Here is an 18,237-nt window from a genome sequence, read left to right on the forward strand (position 1 = left end):
CCCTCTCGAAATGCAAATTTCTTCTTCGGTTGCTATCTGAAGACGACATTGAAGCTGCCTGAAATTCATTAAAAAAATATCGAAAACCATTACGCTTGATTAATGTTTTTTTGCAACATGTCACCTGTAGCGCATACAGGTTCAGAAACTATATTCGGCAGTAAAGTGTTTAAGGCAGTAAAGTGTTCAAGAAAAATGACATTGGCGTAAACGTCACTAAAAGTGAAAGACGAACAGGCCTTAAATTATTTCAATTTCACGAAATCATTAAATATTTCTAACTACTTCTGTACTATTGGTTCATTTAAATGTTGCTTTTCCTTGCGAAAGGAGCCCACTAACTCTTGGCTATAACAAGACCCAAAATATATCATTTATCATCGCCACCATAAGCCAGCTGGCTATACCCACTGCATTAAAAAGGCCTTTAATTAATCTCGTCAACCGTATCTTGTGCCAGCTTCGGAGTTTTTATCCCCGTACACTTCTTAATCTTATCTGCTCATTTAAATTCCTGCCGCCCCCAGCTAGTCTTGCTTATCCAGGTATCCAATCAGTTACCCCTAACGACCATCGCTTAACTTACATTTTGCATAACATTCTCTCCCCAAAGCCCGCTTTTCTTTCTATATTTCAACTAGTATGTTATTAACGTACGTTTGTTCCCCTAACACAAACTGTCTTGTTCCTGTCTCTGCGTTAGACCTATAATTTTTTTTTCATTCTCCTCTCCATAGCTCGCCGCGTGCTCCTCAACATAAGTTGAACTCTTTTTCACCGGCTTCTTCGTTTCTGCGCCATAGGTCAGTACCGGTAACAGACAACGGTTATATAATTTTCTCTTCAGGGATATTGGAAAACTGCCATTCACGATTTGAGAGACCCAAATGCCCTCCGCCGCATGCAGTTTCATTCTTCCAGTTATTTCACTGTCGTGATGCGGATATGCTGTCGCTACCTGCCCTCAGTAGACGTATTCCCTTACCACTTACAGTTCCTCGCTACGAGTAATAAACTGCTATTCAAGCTTGGGTTTATGAACATTACTCTAGTTTTCTGCATTTTATTTTAAGAGTGTTTCCACTGCCACATGAGTCAATAGCGGTGGACGTAGCTTACATCCCTCATTAGCGTGACTATCAGGTGAACACGAGCCAACGGTGAGGGTGAAACTGTGCAAGAGCCCTCTTATGCTACTCTTGGCATGATGACTGCAAGAACGAAGGCCTTAAAACGAGCTCTTAAGCTGACAAGGAAAGAGAAGTAAGGGCCCTTTATGACACACCTGACACACATGTTAAAGAAGAGTGGATAACAGGAAAATACGGGCTAGTTGATGCTTCAAACTTGTGTATCTATTGTAACATCGCGAACGCATATTTTAACCTGGCAGTCTGTCTTGCTCCCCCCGCGTCATTCTCGCGGTTACAATATCCATACAAGTATGAAGGAAGCTAATAGTATCCTAAACGAAGGGGCGGAATGTGGTTGTTTGCTTTCAGGTAATTAATTCTATTTCAGGCGTATATATTTCCACAATATTATTTTCCACTGATCAAAGCCAGAAAATAAACACTTGTTAGAAAAAATTGGGGAAAACGGCGTATTTCTTTCTATCCTCGGTAGATGATAGAGGTGATAGAACAAAAAGGGCTCATTTGACGTATAGTTATTTGTTTGTGCGCAAGAAAAGCATGTCGATAAAACTGTAGACATGTGTACCACATTCGGGTAAAAGTTTAATGTTGTCGTTATTGCATCTGGCCCCAAAACGTATCATGCAAGGGTCACTAAATTATATTTCCTTAGATGGCCAGGTCTCCTCGATAAGAGAGTGAGCATAGTTTTATATTTACAATGGAAGCTTGGTTGCTGCTGCATTTTAGTGATTGCATCCGAAGCAATAAAGAACTGAAACCGAGAACAACAAATGACAGGACGCGCGCATGCGGTCTGCTTCCTTTGTCTGTGCTCGTTTACACCGAAATATTCTGGAAAGCGCATTTTTCAACAAGTCGTTTGTGAACGACCGTTATTTCGCGTATTTTATAATAGCACCGTAGCCACCAATAAATGCGCTGACCCCTCTTCGGGCGCTTGATATTTCCTGCTCTTTATTGTCAGAGACTCACCCCATCAATTTTCTACAGCTGCTTTCCCGACTCGAAGCGAGTCCAGGAGAAACTTTTGAACCAAGATTTCGCTACGCATCGATAGATTAGAACATGTCTTTAAATATGTTTATAACAGCATGTTTCAATATTCTAGAGTTTCTCAGCAATTGTTGTCCTACCACGCCCATTTCCCTTTATAAGCGGCCCTAACTAGTTGGTGAAAGAGAAGTTTCAATATTCTAGTTTCTCAGCAATTATTGTCCTACCACGCCCATTTCCCTATATATGGCGGCCCTAACTAGTTGGTGGAAGAGAAGTTTTAAAATTTAGATCTTTCTACGCAACAGGGGGACTAGGTCATCCACCTCAATATGTCCGAATCAGTATCTGACAATAATTCACAGCAGCTTCCAAGCTAAATGTGATGCCCAAGAAAGCAGTACTTGTTTTTACTTTAGGTTACATGCGTAAGCGTCAGCTATACTAGATTTTCACCTCATTGTTCGTTAGTACTCGGTTTTTGTTTTTTTGGGAACACGACATGCAATTAAAAGAAAAAAAAACTGAATAGTGAGAATAGATCTGTGTGCAATCTTACATATCTCGACAGCCTTTACCTATCACGCTTTCGAACGAACGAAGCAGTCCACGCACACATTCCTGATTTTATTGCCACCAGCTTGGAACGAGCGAGCGTTCTCAACTCGTACATCGAACTCCCGCTGTCATTTAAAGCCTCACCATAGGTCGTTGGTCGTTGGGTTGACATGATGCTGGCGCAATAATGCGCAAGCAGCCGGCAGTCATTTCCCGGCCCGGATGCGTATCCGTTATGGACTTTTCCTGCCGCGCTGGGCTCGCAGTTCATGACCCCATGCGACGGCCGACATGTGGAATGTGTTACTCTGCCTGAGGTGCATCCGCCACGTCATAAAAACAGATTGATATAGTGGTTGAGAAATCTATACCATACCATTTACTCCGGCCCTCATAAATGCCGATACCAGCCTTTTGGGCTTCAGCAGCAGTATATATTGCCACACTGTTAGCCATTTACTGGTACCGCCGTGTGGTGCGACAGCACCCGCTGGTGTTCGTCCTCGTCCCCTGCTCGAGCATGGGTTGGCTGAGTGCGCCTACTGTGCAAGTCCTGGTGTGCCCTTCAACCCTTTCTGCTAACGTCCTACCGGCTAACAGAGAGCCTTTATTCCATCCGCCTCTTCCCCTGCTGGAGCGTGGGTTGAGGAGAAAGACCAGCGGGTGCTGTCGCACCGCACGGCAGCGCCAGTAAATGGCTCACAGTGTGGCAACACGTGACCCTATCTAAGGAGTAATTGAGTCGTCTTAGACACAGCATGTCATGAATAGACACTTTTAGTTGGGCGTACGCAGTAACTTTGCTGTAAAGAATGCGCATTCGCAGGGCGCCACGTAACTCACCGCGTCTTGCGGCTGTACGCATGCTGCAAACTAGTGCGTGCGTGCAGTGCGGTCACGTTAAGGAATCCGTTTACAAGATAGTGGTGTGCGGCTCGCCCGTTTCGGAACAAATGGCCTTCCCCGTTGCATTCTTCGATACGTTAGCTTGATCGCTCCAAATGGTGGCGTTCGCTTTTATTTCGCATATGCTCGCGAAAATTTAGAGGTATCAGCGTCAGCGAGCCCTTTCTTTTCGAATAATTTAGTGATTTTTGATCTATTAGTCATAACAATATGCAGTGTGTGGATGGATGGATGGATGGATGGATGGATGGATGGATGGATGGATGGATGGATGGATGGATGGATGGATGGATGGATGGATGGATGGATGGATGGATGGATGGATGGACGGACGGACGGATGGACGGACGGACGGACGGACGGACGGACGGACGGACGGACGGACGGACGGACGGACGGACGGATGGATGGATGGATGGATGGATGGATGGATGGATGGATGGATGGATGGATGGATGGATGGATGGATGGATGGATGGATGGGTGCATGGATGGATGGATGGATGGATGGATGGATGGATGGACGGACGGACGGACGGACGGACGGACGGACGGACGGACGGATGGATGGATGGATGGATGGATGGATGGATGGATGGATGGATGGATGGATGGATGGACGGACGGACGGACGGACGGACGGACGGACGGACGGACGGATGGATGGATGGATGGATGGATGGATGGATGGATGGATGGATGGATGGATGGATGGATGGATGGATGGATGGATGGATGGATGGATACGGCTGAACCCTTTATATCGGGTAGTGGCTCAAGCCACCTAGCCATGAATTATGAAATTTTACTCTTTTGTTGATTTTAGCCACCAATAAGATAACCTTCGCTTTGTTATTTCTACCCGCTTAAAATCTACTTTCCCTTCACTGTCCTTAATCCCCAATGCCTTGGATAAATAAGCCCCGCTGCTTTCCACTGCAGGGTGAAGCCCTTTACAGAAAAGTATCAAGTGTTCAGCCGTTTCCTCCTCCTCTCCGCACGCAACGCACAACGTGTCTATGTCGTAGTACCTGACTCTATAAGTCATAGTCCGCAAAACTCCCGTCCTGGCCTCAAACAACAAACAGCTTCCCCTACAATTATCCACAGAGCTCTCTCTATTTTTAACCTTTTTCTTAAGCTATGATTGCTGATTTCCTCCCCCCCCCCCCCTACTGCTGTCCAGAGATTTGCTTGTCAATTTTCTAGTTCGCTTTCTCCATTTCGTATCAACATTCCTTACATACAGGTATCTGAAAACTTTCGTAGCCCACCGCTTTTCCTCCATTTTTCTCAATCGTTCCTCAAATGCTATCTTACTGCTAGCTTCTCTGCTCTCGAAAGACGCCCATCCCATATCAACTTGTACCCCCTGATTTTGTGTATTGCCATGTGCTCCCAAAGCTAGCCTCCCTACGCCACGTTGTTTAATTTCTAACCTTGCTTGAACATCTGGTCTCATGCACAGGACCGCATTACCTAAAGTCAGTCTAGGAGCCATCACCACTTTCCAGATCCCTCCTACCACTTCATACCTATTGTAATTCCACAGTGCCCTATTTTCCATGAGAGCTGCATTCCTACTAGCTTTATTCAATACATATTTTTCATGCTCTGTCAGATACTCCGCACCGTTATTTATCCACACCTCAAGATACTTGTACTCATCCACTACTTCTAGCGTGAACTCCTGTATTCTATGCTCGCCGACCTAATCGTTAAATATCATGACTGCAGATTTTTTCTGACTAAACTTGAAACCTAATCTATCTCCCTCTGTACCACATATGTCTATCAACTTTTGCAAATCTTCCTTGTTGTCAGCCATTAGCACTATATCATCGGAAGCAACGACACCTGGCGAAACAGTTCTTAAGCTTTGGTCAGTTTTTAGATGATTTTCCTGAATATGTTTTTTTTTCTTGGAACGAAAGAATGCTCTAAATGCACCCACATTTGCACGCCCAACTAAAATTTCTATTTGTGCTAGTTGTTTCATACATTAATCAGAAAACTGAAGCGCAAAAAACGTCACAGAACACAACAGAAACACAGAAGGCAGGACATCCGCTATCATGTCCTGACAGCGCCCGTTCAATTTTTTGCGCTGTCCTCTTATGATTAAACTAAAGATGTCTGATAAAATCAACATAACTAGGCAGAGGTCTCTTGTATTTAGGTAGCACATGTCCTGTGGAGTTGATGCTTTGCACCACAGGGTGGGCGGCAGGTGGTAGCAGCAGGGTACGACCACAGCGCTTTTTCTTTATCTCGGACGCAAACCGGGGAATTGCGAGTTTCTTATTTAAGCACAATGGCAATGATAGCACGTTTCATGTACGTATTCGTCGGTCGTTTAAGCGATCAACAGAATCAGAGTTCACGCTGAGCAGCCGGACTATCCTCCCGGTACTCGTCAAGCGCAGGCGAAAGCCTTTCGTGCGCGTTTGGCAAACCGAATGTTCTTACGCGGTTGTGCCTCAACAGACGCTATGGAAAGCTGTGCTGCACTGTAGTAGGCAGTCACACAAGAAAGAAAAGTGCCTCGTGTTAGGCACCAATTTATAAAAAAATGAGTTACCGACTGCCAGTATCCCTGCCTGTATCACTGCCACTTGCAAAAGGCTCAAAGGTAGGTCATACGAGACATTAGTATTTAAAATTAGCATGCGATGTGAGATGAAACGTGGCCCAGTTAGAGAGAAATCTTCAACTATGAAACGCGAGACACTAGCCAGTAAAGAGGGCGATACAACGCAAACGCTCGTGTTGTGTCGTCATCCTCATCCGTGATCGAGTTTATAACTGGTCCTAAGACTTACTGGGACACTGAATTCAACTTGAAAATTACACCATACGTGGACGCAGAAATAACAAAAAAAATGAAGTCTTTATGAAAGGTTGTGAATCAACCGGTAGGGAGCCAAAAAAAAAACGCCCGCGTAGCTTTTAGAATCAATCTATAAAGTGAACTGTACACTCAAATATATACCATGATTATAACAAAACGTGTTTAAAGGTCACAATCCTTCCTTACATAGTGCCACTGTGGTGGCTGAGTGGTTATGGCGCTCGGCTGCTGGCCCGAGAGAAGCGGGTTCCATCCCGGCCGCTGTGGTCGAGTTTCGATGGAGGCGGAATTCTAGAGGCCCGTGTACTGTGCGACGTGAATGCACGTTAAAGAACCCCAGGTGGTCGAAGTTCCCGGAGCCCTTCACTACGGCGTCTCTCATAGCTTGAGTCGCTTTAGAGACGTTAAACCCCAATAAACCAAACCAAACCTTCAGTAAACAATAAAACGCGTTATCAGAACCAATCCCGAAATGAGAAGTACGTAATAAAGAAACACCAATTTGTTGCCGCAGTGCATAGGCCGAGCCTTTTTTATTGGGATCAATGCACACCTATTTGACGCTATTTTTCGGGATGTGCACGGCTAGTTGAAGGTGAATGTTCTGTGTACAGAGGAAGTTATAAATGGATATCAGTCATAAAAAATCTGTGCTGCACTGTACTGGAGTCACACAAGAAAAAAACCGCTCAGTGCTAGGCACCACTGTAACATGCGCCATGTTCCTATGGAGAACCATGCAAGTGCGGCGCCTACCTCCGGGTGCAGCCGACACTTTCCCCTCGAGGAATCTGGGCCACGTCGTGGCAAACCCGCGTAGTATAATTGCAAAATACGGAGCACAAAACGTTCCATCTCCCAAGCAGACATTCAAGGCACGAAGCTGCTGGTTACGTTCGACATGGTGGCCATGTATCTGATCATGAACGGTTCGCTAATGATGAATTAGTAGCCGAGCACGATGTAGAAGAAGAAGTGTAAAAAGCTAGAATACAGACAACGATTCACAGAATGACGTAATAGACAAAAACATTTTATGTCCTTTTCGGCGAATTCAGCGTTGCCGGACTTCATTTTCTTTTATCTCTTTTTTTAAACCATACAACTTAATTTTCTTTGATTTTTATTTAAAAACCATTCAATGTGATACTTACCATGAGTTCGCAGCGAGTGCATTAGAACGTTTCTAAAAAATAGGATAGCCAAAAAAAGAAAAATATCTATTTGTAACAGTGCAATCAGTCGTGCCGGACGTAATTATTAAAGTCATAAAGATTACAATGCTAAATAAATAATTTTCTTGTTAACATTAGCTAAAGCCTAGTATAGCGGTCAGACCTACTGTTAATTAGCGGTTGTGGCGACAGTGAAGTAGCACTCTTTAAACCACTAACGAACACTGAAAATTTTCACCACAGGAACACCAACCGCTATGGATGTGCGTAAGAAGCTACGTGTATAGAATCCCACCCCATTTAAGATGATGACTTAAGCCTAATCGAAATCAGATTTGAAGTTCTTGCGCGCTATAGTTTAGCAAAAGAGCTAAAGCGAATAAATCGGAAGGATTTCTCTACACTGCGTCATTACTTTTTACTGCTAATGAGGCGACAGTTACACCAGCAATATTTATTAATAAATTTTGTCCGCAATGAGCCCACTAAAAATCAATTCGCAAAGCGAGCTGACTCCCAATGTCCGCATTGGATTCCTTGGAAACTCTGCGGCCGCCATGTTTCTTTGTTTGAAATAAATGTTTAGCAGTGCCAGCAAAGCGATTAACAAACACTATTCAAAGCCTCAAACACAACCACCGTGTAGCTAGTGATAAATATTCGTGGGCTTAGGCAGAGCAATGCGAAGAAACCCCATAGAAAACTAACGGAGGTACAAAACAGCTCAGTCAACTTCAAAATGAGTTACTGCGCCAGTTGATGAGTGAACATCGTAGGCGAGAAAACAGCGCAAAAAGACACGAAGTATACACAAGAACTGGCTAGCCATTGATGCGTGGAAAATTCGTGACGCGGAAAAAAAGAAGTAGGGAAAGCAAGAGCGCCAAAACCAAAGCGACTAGGCTCGTCAGTCATGAGTTGGGATATGTCCACTCATGGCGAGACAATGAAATTGAAGGTTTGCTTTGCGCTGGAAGTCCGTTTGCGAGCGATAACAAGGGCTTCATGAATGTTTCTCCTGCGTTGCTCGATGGAACATGAAGATTGCGTGCTGCTCATAAACCGGAATGCAATTTTTTCACGAATTATTGTGAAGCGCTAGGTTTATTCTCAGCACAATATAATCTGAGGATGCATGTTCCCTTATATTCATTGCTTCGTCTCTTACATGCTTTTCCTCTCTTTCCGCGCATCTGTTGTTTAATGTATTTATGCGCTGACGTTTTATATACAATCAGTTGCCATTCAGCGCTCGTTTATGTCTTTTCGGCTCGTATTTTTGTGTTGTTTTGGTTTCAAGATGTTCAGACAGCTTTAAGTGGCTGCCGCCGACTAGGCTAGACTTCAGCAATGGAAGATAATTTGTCACCTTACTTACCGCGGGCCTCTTGTTCATTGCGTTGGGTTGTAAAGAGAGAGCACTAAATTTTCCACTGCTTAACGTTACAGGAGTCATTCTTCTTTTTATACATGAATGCAGCATCGTTTCATTCGCTGCTTGAAACTCGCACTTAATTCTACCCACTCTAGAGTGCTGTCAAGCGCAATAAGGAAACTCGAGTTTTTGGCGTGAGGTACGCCGCGGTGGCTCCGTGGTTATGGCGCTCGCCTCCTGACTCGAAAGACACTGGTTTAATCCTGGCCAACGTGTGCGGTAAGAAATTCGATTGAGATCACAATCTTGTTATTTTTTGTACATTCTAAAGCTTCAAGTCCACCATTACCTGCCGTTCTTCTGAGCGTGCATTGCAGTTCTTGCGAAGATGTATCCGCGCGGATTGTACCAGCCATCGTCTTTCAAGCCTATCATGGGCCTGTGCTCGTAAGCTTGCTCATGGTAGCAAGGGCTCAGAGAGCGTAATTAAAAATCGGGCACGTTAAGAATGTTTCAGCATTTAAAAGGGTGTCTTCTTAGCGAGCCGCATTCCTCTTCCCTCTGTCTGTGTATAGATGCATCTAGAGAGAGCTAAAGCTTCGACCTAAATTCAGAAACCTTCTGTTGCGGAGGGTTAAACGCAATACACTTCTCTTATTTAACGACATTACTTGCACAAACCAGCGTTGGGTGTTCCTGATAACACTAGCGCCGCCTTACTGCGCCGAGCTGCTGAGCGTCCTGTAAAGAAAATATTCTTTTCTGTGAATAACAACTTGGCCACCTGGCTCCACTCATCTTGTCGGAGCTCTGTCAGGAAGCTTATGCATTTGTAAAACTTGGTGCTGGGCTAGTTGGTTAAACTTTTTTTTTGAAACAGGTTAGCGCTAAAAAAGACGAACACAAGGCGAGAGAACGACGACACGACACAGATGAACTTATGCCAACCTGGACTACGGTAATACTGCGGAAGTAGTATTATCATGCACCAGCTAGGCCAAACAGAAGAGTTGCTGGAATATGGAATAGAAAGGGACTTTCTATCAAAGGTTATTCCTCAAGCAGTGTCTTTCATTCAGTTAAAGAAGCAATCGTCCGTTTGCTCTTGCTAGATAATCGAACAATTTTGGCAACTGCCTAAATAATTATTTTCTTTTTTCAAAAATTTCAGATTGACATTCTGTAACAGAATAAGCACTAGGAACATCTAGGAAAGTTAATGTTTATGGCGGCCGTCTGTCATTAGCACGCTTGCCACCCTTTTCAGGATGTGGAGGCAAATTAGTTTTAATTTCATGATTGCTTCATGAATATTAGTTTTCTATGGCGCCAAGACGCTATGGGCAGACTATGCCAAAAGTTAGATTTTGCAGCGTGAGAGTTCTGGACTACTGTGGTGTAATGAAATACAGTTGTTCAGGATATACATGTAATAGTCGGCTATCATGAATGCTGCAATTACGGCGTTACGTGTTCCGGCGTTTGTCAAGTGTATGTATGCGAGGAACTTTTTGCGCGTATAGCTACAGCAAAGCTGTTATACGAACTTCGGGTTCCTTAGAAGCGAAATGTTCTTGTACTTCAGCAGACTATTTTGACAGGAACCTTAGCAGGGTAGATAACGTTACCGTCGTGTCGCATCAAGACCAGTGAGTCCTTTGGACACCCGCTACCCGACGCTAATGTTAAGAATGTGCTACAGAGATGCGTGCTATCCAGATCGCCTCCTCTGTACTCACGTGCTCCAGCAAAACCTATTCAATCTGCTGAAGATTGAGGTAGAGATTGTCACTGTATCGACTACAGCAGAGGAGGTGGGGTTATTACTGTTCCTACTTCACTATGGCAAAAAGAAAGAAAAACATGCGCTGTTTTGCAACTAGAACTCTATGCGCCGCCTCGTGCTTGGTGACCGGCGTCCAGTTTTACACGCTGCGTCGATGCCCTTATCTCGACGTCGCTAAAAAAATGACACTATTATGCGCTCGCAAAGAAACACAATACCGGCTTGGAAAGCAGAGCAGACACCTTTAAAGACATCAGATGTGTCGGGTGCTTTGTCGGGTAAATGCAAAACGTTTGTCTGGCAATGGCAGGTGCTCTCAGTGGTGGGCCTTGAGTTGCCCAGGTTCCTCGTCCCGAGCGACCACTCATTAAGCAGTTTAAGTTGACCTGAGCGCCGTCCCGCTCCGCTCAGGCAGCCCAGCGGGAACACAACTACGCATGCGCAGCCCGCATTGCCCTGAGCGGGCTACCGGAGGGCACCTCCCATTCCGCTCGCTGACTACCCTAGCGGAGCGAGCCTAGCGATGCGGCCCCCGGGAGAGGAGCAAGATGGGTGCCCCCTGCGAGGCAAGGATGCAGAGTTTGTCGTCGACTTTTAACGCGATAGCGTTAAGGGCCCCGTGTCGCAGAAAAGCCGGTGTCGCCGGTGGCGTTGGCCGTGAGCGAAACATATTCCTCCTCCTCCTGGCAATGTACGCCTCAACAGATAGCGCGCTACGGCAGCGCCTCCCGCTCGTCTCGTTCGGGCGCAGTGGGGCCGTGCGGGCAAGCAGAAATCACGCGCTGAGCGACGAACAACGCAGCGCACATCCAAAGCGTGTTCACCACGAAGCCTGCGGCTTGCTGCCCGTTCGTTCGGCGTGGAAGCTATGCTGGCGTTCATGTCATTGGGTTTGTCGAGAACGATGTGCCGACGAACTACGACTGCGACTTGAGTCCCGCGCGTTTCGGCAAGGCGCCTGGCAGCGCTTCTACGTGGTTTGCCGCTCCGCGCGTCAGCTTCACTTTACGCAGCAGAGCGATTTGTCTAACGGGCAAGGCGTCGCGCCGAACGGGCGATGGCGTTCCGCGGACTCCCTGGCAGTCCTGCAACACGCAGGCAAGGCGTCGTGCCAAACGGGCGATGGCGTTCCGCGGACTCCCTGGCAGTGCTGCAACACGCTGTCGCGTTCCACTTTTAAAGGCGAAGCTTAAGCGTCCTCCATTTTTTTCCTCTAGCGTTGCACATTCGGCTTTGGCATCGTCTTTTTAGATGTAGCAAATGTGACAGATGTACGTACATACGTACAGTGGCTCGTGAAATCAACATCAACGTCGGGAAAAAATAGTACAACCTTGGCTAGAGCTGCTGTGGGTTTGCTTTGGATATCGAGAAGACCCGACCTGCCGATGTACATCAGTATATGTTAAATACTTTTCTACTCCCGAAATTATTTTCAACTGCATATAAAATGGTACACTAAAGAGTATGTTTTACAGTATAACAAGAAATAATTACCCTATACATTTTATCAAATGTAGTGCTTGCAGTTTAGCTGCACAGAGGGCGCTACGAAAGCCCTTCTCCGCTAATGGAAATTCGTTCACGCGCAAATAAAAACGATTTCGGTGTCAGCGCTCCGCTACCGCTTACTGTGAGCGGAGCGAGACCGTCGCTCCGGTCAACTAAAACTGTCTATTAACTGAAATCTGCTACGTTGGGCGGTTTGCTCATATCCGGTGGACAGGCTGTGATACCGCTGCTAGGTCAGCGACCAAGTTGGCCCACCTGCCTCCAAGGTTGCTCTATGGGCCCCACCTGCCATTTTACGCTTACAATGCAGACGCCGAAGCAGCATTTTCTGGAGAACGGGACCTTAAACGCTATCGCAATAAAGAGATGATCTAGAGCACCTGTTTTCTAGGCTTCAAATGATGTTGCACTTGTCTTGCAAAAGTTCAAATCACCCGCACTCACAGAGCGTGATCGCCCTTAGAGTAATGGTGGTTAGGAGGCGGAAACAGCTGGCCCCACTGTAACGGAATTACCTGAGCGACGGTAGAACAGTGCACTGCTCGAATAACACTGAAAGGCGCAACTACCTTATGTGACTACCTAGAGCTTTGCGTATGAACTGAAAGAGAAAAGGTTTAAACTAGTGGTTTCCGTCCTTCGTATCACGTCCTTAATCGTCTTCCGGTTGCTCTACAGCTCTATAAATCGCAGTTTTGTAGCCGTCCTAGTTGGATTGTAGGAACTGTTAAGGAGAATGTCTGCTGATTATATTGGCAATAATACACGGCATAGTCTCATCCAAATGTTTAAATCCTAATGATTGCTAGCATTTCAAATCACACTCAAGGCTGCGAGATGCCATAGAAGCGGGCTACTTTCCCATTTCAACCAGCTCAAGTTATTTGTGCCCAGCGGCATCGCTCTAGGAGGGAATTTCTGCATGTTGCTATTAACTAATTTTTTTGTCATCCATTCAAAACGTCAACTAAAAGTAGTGAATTTAAAGTCGTTTATCATTAATGGATTCTTGATAGCAAAAACGTAACAAATTTGAGATTCACAAGAAGAATAATTACATATTAGTTAATTTGACCAAATATTTATAATACCTCAGTGCCGAAGGTCCACAAAACTTGCTAATACGAAAGCGCATGCATGAATTCAAGCGCAAAATTCAAAACCCCTCTGTCATCTTTAAATGCAGAATTACGGCCACATGTTACATACATATTGTCTGTTTTCTTTAGGGCAAGCTTTTCAATGAATTTATCTTTTCGTCGGCCTCTTCCATCCCTGACAGCCTATACTTTGGCCTTGCTTCCATAAATATGCTCGAGAAGAGCGTTACATGAACTATGCTAACATTTCAAATAGGAATGTGGGCATAAATTAAAATTATTTCTCGTTTTTGCGCTCTGTATCATATATGCAATATTGGGCGTTAACAGGTTGAGTAAACGCAGAGACTTTAAGTGTTCGTTACTTGATAAAATTTACGTTACGACCGCCTGGAAGAAAAAATAACAGTTCAAAATGCGCCACCAGACATTTAAGTTAGAGCGAAGGAAGCAGATGTATGATCAGGACGTTTAAGACTATAAATCTAGACTGACACGAAAATTGCGATTACAGATTGCGAATCTCTCTGAAATTATTTGTAAGTTGCGTTCTCGCGAATTCATTTATATGGCAGCGACAAAAAGTAGTGGAGTAATGATTCAGGCCTGAATAAGTTATTTTGAATGTATGATGCTAGTACACGTCTCTCGCACCACAACTGGAGGCATAAAAACCAGGACACATAATAAGCTATCGCGATCAACAAGCAGAAAGAAGAGTAGCAAAGTCAACTGTCACAAATAGTAAAGCTGTAGCGAAAAGAAGAGTGAAAAAATTATAACTTAGTTAAAATATTATGACGAAAAGGACTGTGTGGCCATGCACAGCAGAGAAGAGCAGAAAAGAGTCACCGCGTTTCTAGAACGAATGGACATGGAACTCTCCTCCACGAACTCTTAGGTCATGCTGACCAATGTCCCGGAAAGGCAGTCCTCCCTATCACCGCAAAAGAACTCCCGTGGAAGATGGTCTGCCGCTATCTTGGCCTGCAGATCGACCGTCAAGTCACCTGGGGACCAGCCGTCATAGCCTTCTGTGGACGAGCCGCTGGATTTCAGAGTGCCATCCAGAAGGTGCTAGCAAATTGGAATGGCATAGCCTGCAATATTGGCATCCGCCTCTTCAATGCCATGGCGGGGGCCCAGCTCCTCTATGCTCTCTCGCTGGTGCAGCTCGCCATTACCCAGGAGTCGAGCGTTCAGCCGTGCCGAAGGGCGCCCGTCCGCTTCTGCCTATCCCCCCCCCTCCCCCTAGAATTCCGAAATTCCCGCCACGACCTTGCCCCAGGTGGCCGTCCCCTCATGAAGCGCCTCATTGACCAGCCCCGCTCACGCATAGGGCAGACTGCCCTGGCGTTCGAGTAGCTTGCAGGATGACTGCCAGAGCGCCTTTCGCTACTGCCACGGCCGTATTTTGTACACAGATTCCGGGTTTGCGTCTCCCCGCTCCTGGGACCAGACCTAAGCGATCCACTCCAGCTCTCCGCCCCCAACCGGGGTAGAGAAAACCCTGGAGGAAAAACTTGCAGGCCACATACATATTTACACGAATGGCTCCGTGCTCCCTGGTCCCGCCCATCTGCTCCGGCTGCCTGCGTGGCTCCTTCCTTGGGAGGAAGCAGGCATTCCAGTCTCCCTTTTGTAGCCATCTCGTCCATGGTAGAACTTACGGCCATCCACGTGGTAGCTGACATCCTGGATAACTGTCCTGCGGTGCAGGCGGCAGCGATCCTGACCGACTTCAGGGCGCCCCTGCAGCTCTTCCGAGATCCTAGGTCCACTCCCCATTGTACGCAAGCTGGCGGCCAGGCTGAGCAGCCTCGGCTTACAGGCCTGCGACATTCAGCTAGCTTGGATATCCTGCCATATTGGAGTCCAGGGCAACGAGGCTGCTGATGTCTTAGCAAAGGCAGCTCTCAGCAGCTCAACACCCTGCTGCATGGGGGTGACACCTCCGGACATAGCCCAGCACATCACACAGAACCAGCTTGTACTGAAACACCCTGAGCCTAGGGTCCGTGGAGGAACGCCTCCCCAGATGCTCCCAACCAAGGGGCTCATGAGGCAGCAGAAGCCTCTCTTCCTTCGCCTGCGGGTGAGCTGCTCATAGACTGGTGCCCGTCTCTTCAGGAAAGGAAAGGCGCCTGCTGTGGAGTGCGCCGCTGCGGGAACCATGATGTACTATAGATCACCTGCTCCTGGAATGTCCTGCTTTTGCCGCCCACCAGCCAAAGCTGGTGGCGAGCTACAGGGCACTTTGATTTCCTGCCCACACCACCCGAATCCTCCTGTTCCCTGCTGGCCACAGCCCCTTGAGAGCCCTCCAATACCTACTGACATTTCTGGGGGACACTGGCCTGTATGCCTAGCTGTAGCTATGCATGGAGTCACAACAACACACCTGCGGCACCATCCTTACTGCTCAGGCTGCCCCCTCCCTCTTTCTTCTCGCCACATCGACTGAAGGCCTCTCCATTATGTCTGACAGCCTGGAGGACATGGGCTTCGACTGCAGTCAGTTGCGGTCCACGGCTCCTCACGGCTGAGACTACGACTGCAGCTCCGGGCGTCTTTTCCTCTGTCCCCTTTCTCCCCTCTGTCTCTCACCCTGTTATAGTAGCACGCAGGCAATGGCGGTGGTCACAGGCACGTGCATTTCTTTTCCTTCTCTTGCAACTTCTCTCGCACACACATGCACGCACGCACGCACACGCATACAGAAGAGTATCTTAACGGCATCAAAGTGTGACAGATATATCAAAAATGCAAGGAAGGAAGGTCACAACAGTGGCCACGCCTCAAAGCAAGGTGCTGAAGTGAGCAGGTTTTACTCTGGGGCACGAGTGAAAAAATTAATCACTGGCACAAGCAGCGCTCAAGCAATATCGGCCAAATATACAGAGGGCAAACACCCCCAATCACAATGGCTCCCTTGCTTTGTGTTACATTCTGGCGCTCTTAACCGGCAACAGCAGGTAGCTGGACGCGATCAGTACGCAAGTGGCTATGCTGGTGTAGTTTTCCACGTAACCGGTTGTCCGAATGGCAGAGCGAAAGGCCACTTGCCAAAGGATGGTCCCGGAGGATGGCTAGCAGCGTAACACGCCAGTTGCCAGGCGTGAAGATAGCGTTCAAATTTCGCATTACCGGCAGTCATAATCGTTTGTGATTTTTTATTTGCGAAGAACTGGTGCTCGATACAGTGCATAGCATGTTCTCTAACCAGGCGACATGAGGAATTCTCACAGCACCACATCAGGTAAGTACACACGGAACATAATAGTTCATATATAATATCACTGGGTAGAAGGGAAAGAGGGGATTAAAAAGAGAAGAGAGAAGGAACGGGAAACACAGTCACAATCTGTCAATCAAGGCAGTCGTTCGTAAAAAAAAAGTGCCTTGTAAGTCTTGATGGAAGTCGACTGTTGCGGCCATGGACCGAGGACCTTGGCCTATGTGAAAGGGCGAGGATGAAGGCTGTCCAGAGCACAACGCAGCTTACGTCTTTCGTTCACAAAGACAGGACGCTCACGGAGGAGATGATTGATTGTCTCTTAGCAGACCCAGTTTACACAAGAAGGGCTATCGGCCATCGCGATCCGGAAAGCATATTGATATGTGTTAGCAACGCCGAGCCATAGACGGCACAGTAATACTGCTTCGCGACGTGCTATGTCACAGACGGAGGCGCAGTCCAGGGTCCAATGCCTTGAGCGGACAGTTTCATAACTCTCCCGTGTCCCAGGTTGAAAGTGTGAGCTGCAGCCTCAAAGAACGAAGCCCACACTCTACGTCAGCTCTCGTTACAGGTATACTGACAGCGATCCCGTCATTGTGGGCAGAAGGGGCAGCTTTTCTGCATGGTGATTTTCATTAATATCGCTGTGTCTAGGCATCCACTGAAAAATATGTCATGTTCTTTCAATGTGGCATTGTGGTGCAGCTAGCGGATTTCTACAAAAATTTGTTTGACCCGCGGAGTAGTGCAGCTTGGAGGCCTTGAAAGGCTGCTTTAGACTCGGTGAAAACTGTCCAGTCATGTGGAGATTCCCGACTGATGAACCGAACTGCACCCTGTAGGGCAGCTAGTTCCGCACCAGTTGAAGGGGTAAAATAGGTAGTCTTCACTTTCATTAAGACAGACCTGGCCAGTATCACCGCAGACCGGGCAAAACATGTTGAGTTCGCTTAGCCATCTGTGTATACATGTATGCAGTGATTGTGGTTAAAATGCAGATAATCCAATGTCATTGGTTTGAGAGCAGGCATTGCTAAACTAGATTTCTTTGTAATTCCCAGGATATAGAGGTGTACCCGACGTTCATGCATACTTAATATGGCTGAGCACTATCTTGAAGCAGGAGTGAACTGCGCAGGAAGATAGGCACGATGAGCTTCAATTGCTTTTGCAAATACAGTATGCGGTCTGACTTATAATAAAATGTACATCTCCAACCAAAAATTTAACTTTATACTTCAAATACTTATACTTATAGTTAAAAGACGCTAGCTACTGCCTTCAGTCACCCCTGATGAAGGAGCCGAGTCGACTTCGAAACGTTGGGTAAAACTTAATTTTTTGGTTGGTACAGTTTATTATAAGTTTTCAAACCCAACCAGAAAGGCAAATCTGTCAAAATGTTTAGTTTTCAAGTATGCGGTCTGAGTACTGGAATAGCTGCAAGATGATGACTCGGAACACGTGTGAGGTGCCCAATGTGTGTTCTCATGGTTTCAACAGCAATATATGTAGTAACAATATGCTCTCCAGCGACAAGAACAGTGGCTGCAGTTGAGGCACATTTGGGAAGTCTAAAG

At 46.5% G+C, this 18,237-nt stretch overlaps 1 protein-coding gene across 1 annotated transcript in view; it reads right to left on the bottom strand.

Moving 5' to 3' along the window:
* LOC144103474 (ornithine decarboxylase-like) overlaps positions 1-15,258 on the bottom strand; it is a 105,154-nt gene extending 89,896 nt beyond the window's left edge. Inside the window, exon 1 of the mRNA XM_077636181.1 lies at positions 15,087-15,258. Within this exon, the coding sequence (XP_077492307.1) occupies positions 15,087-15,258 (172 nt within the window). The remainder of the gene's footprint in view (positions 1-15,086) is intronic.
* Between the last annotated feature and the right edge of the window lie 2,979 nt (positions 15,259-18,237).

The sequence above is a fragment of the Amblyomma americanum genome, chromosome 9 (assembly GCF_052857255.1).
Source record: "Amblyomma americanum isolate KBUSLIRL-KWMA chromosome 9, ASM5285725v1, whole genome shotgun sequence".
Lineage (NCBI taxonomy): Eukaryota > Metazoa > Arthropoda > Arachnida > Ixodida > Ixodidae > Amblyomma > Amblyomma americanum.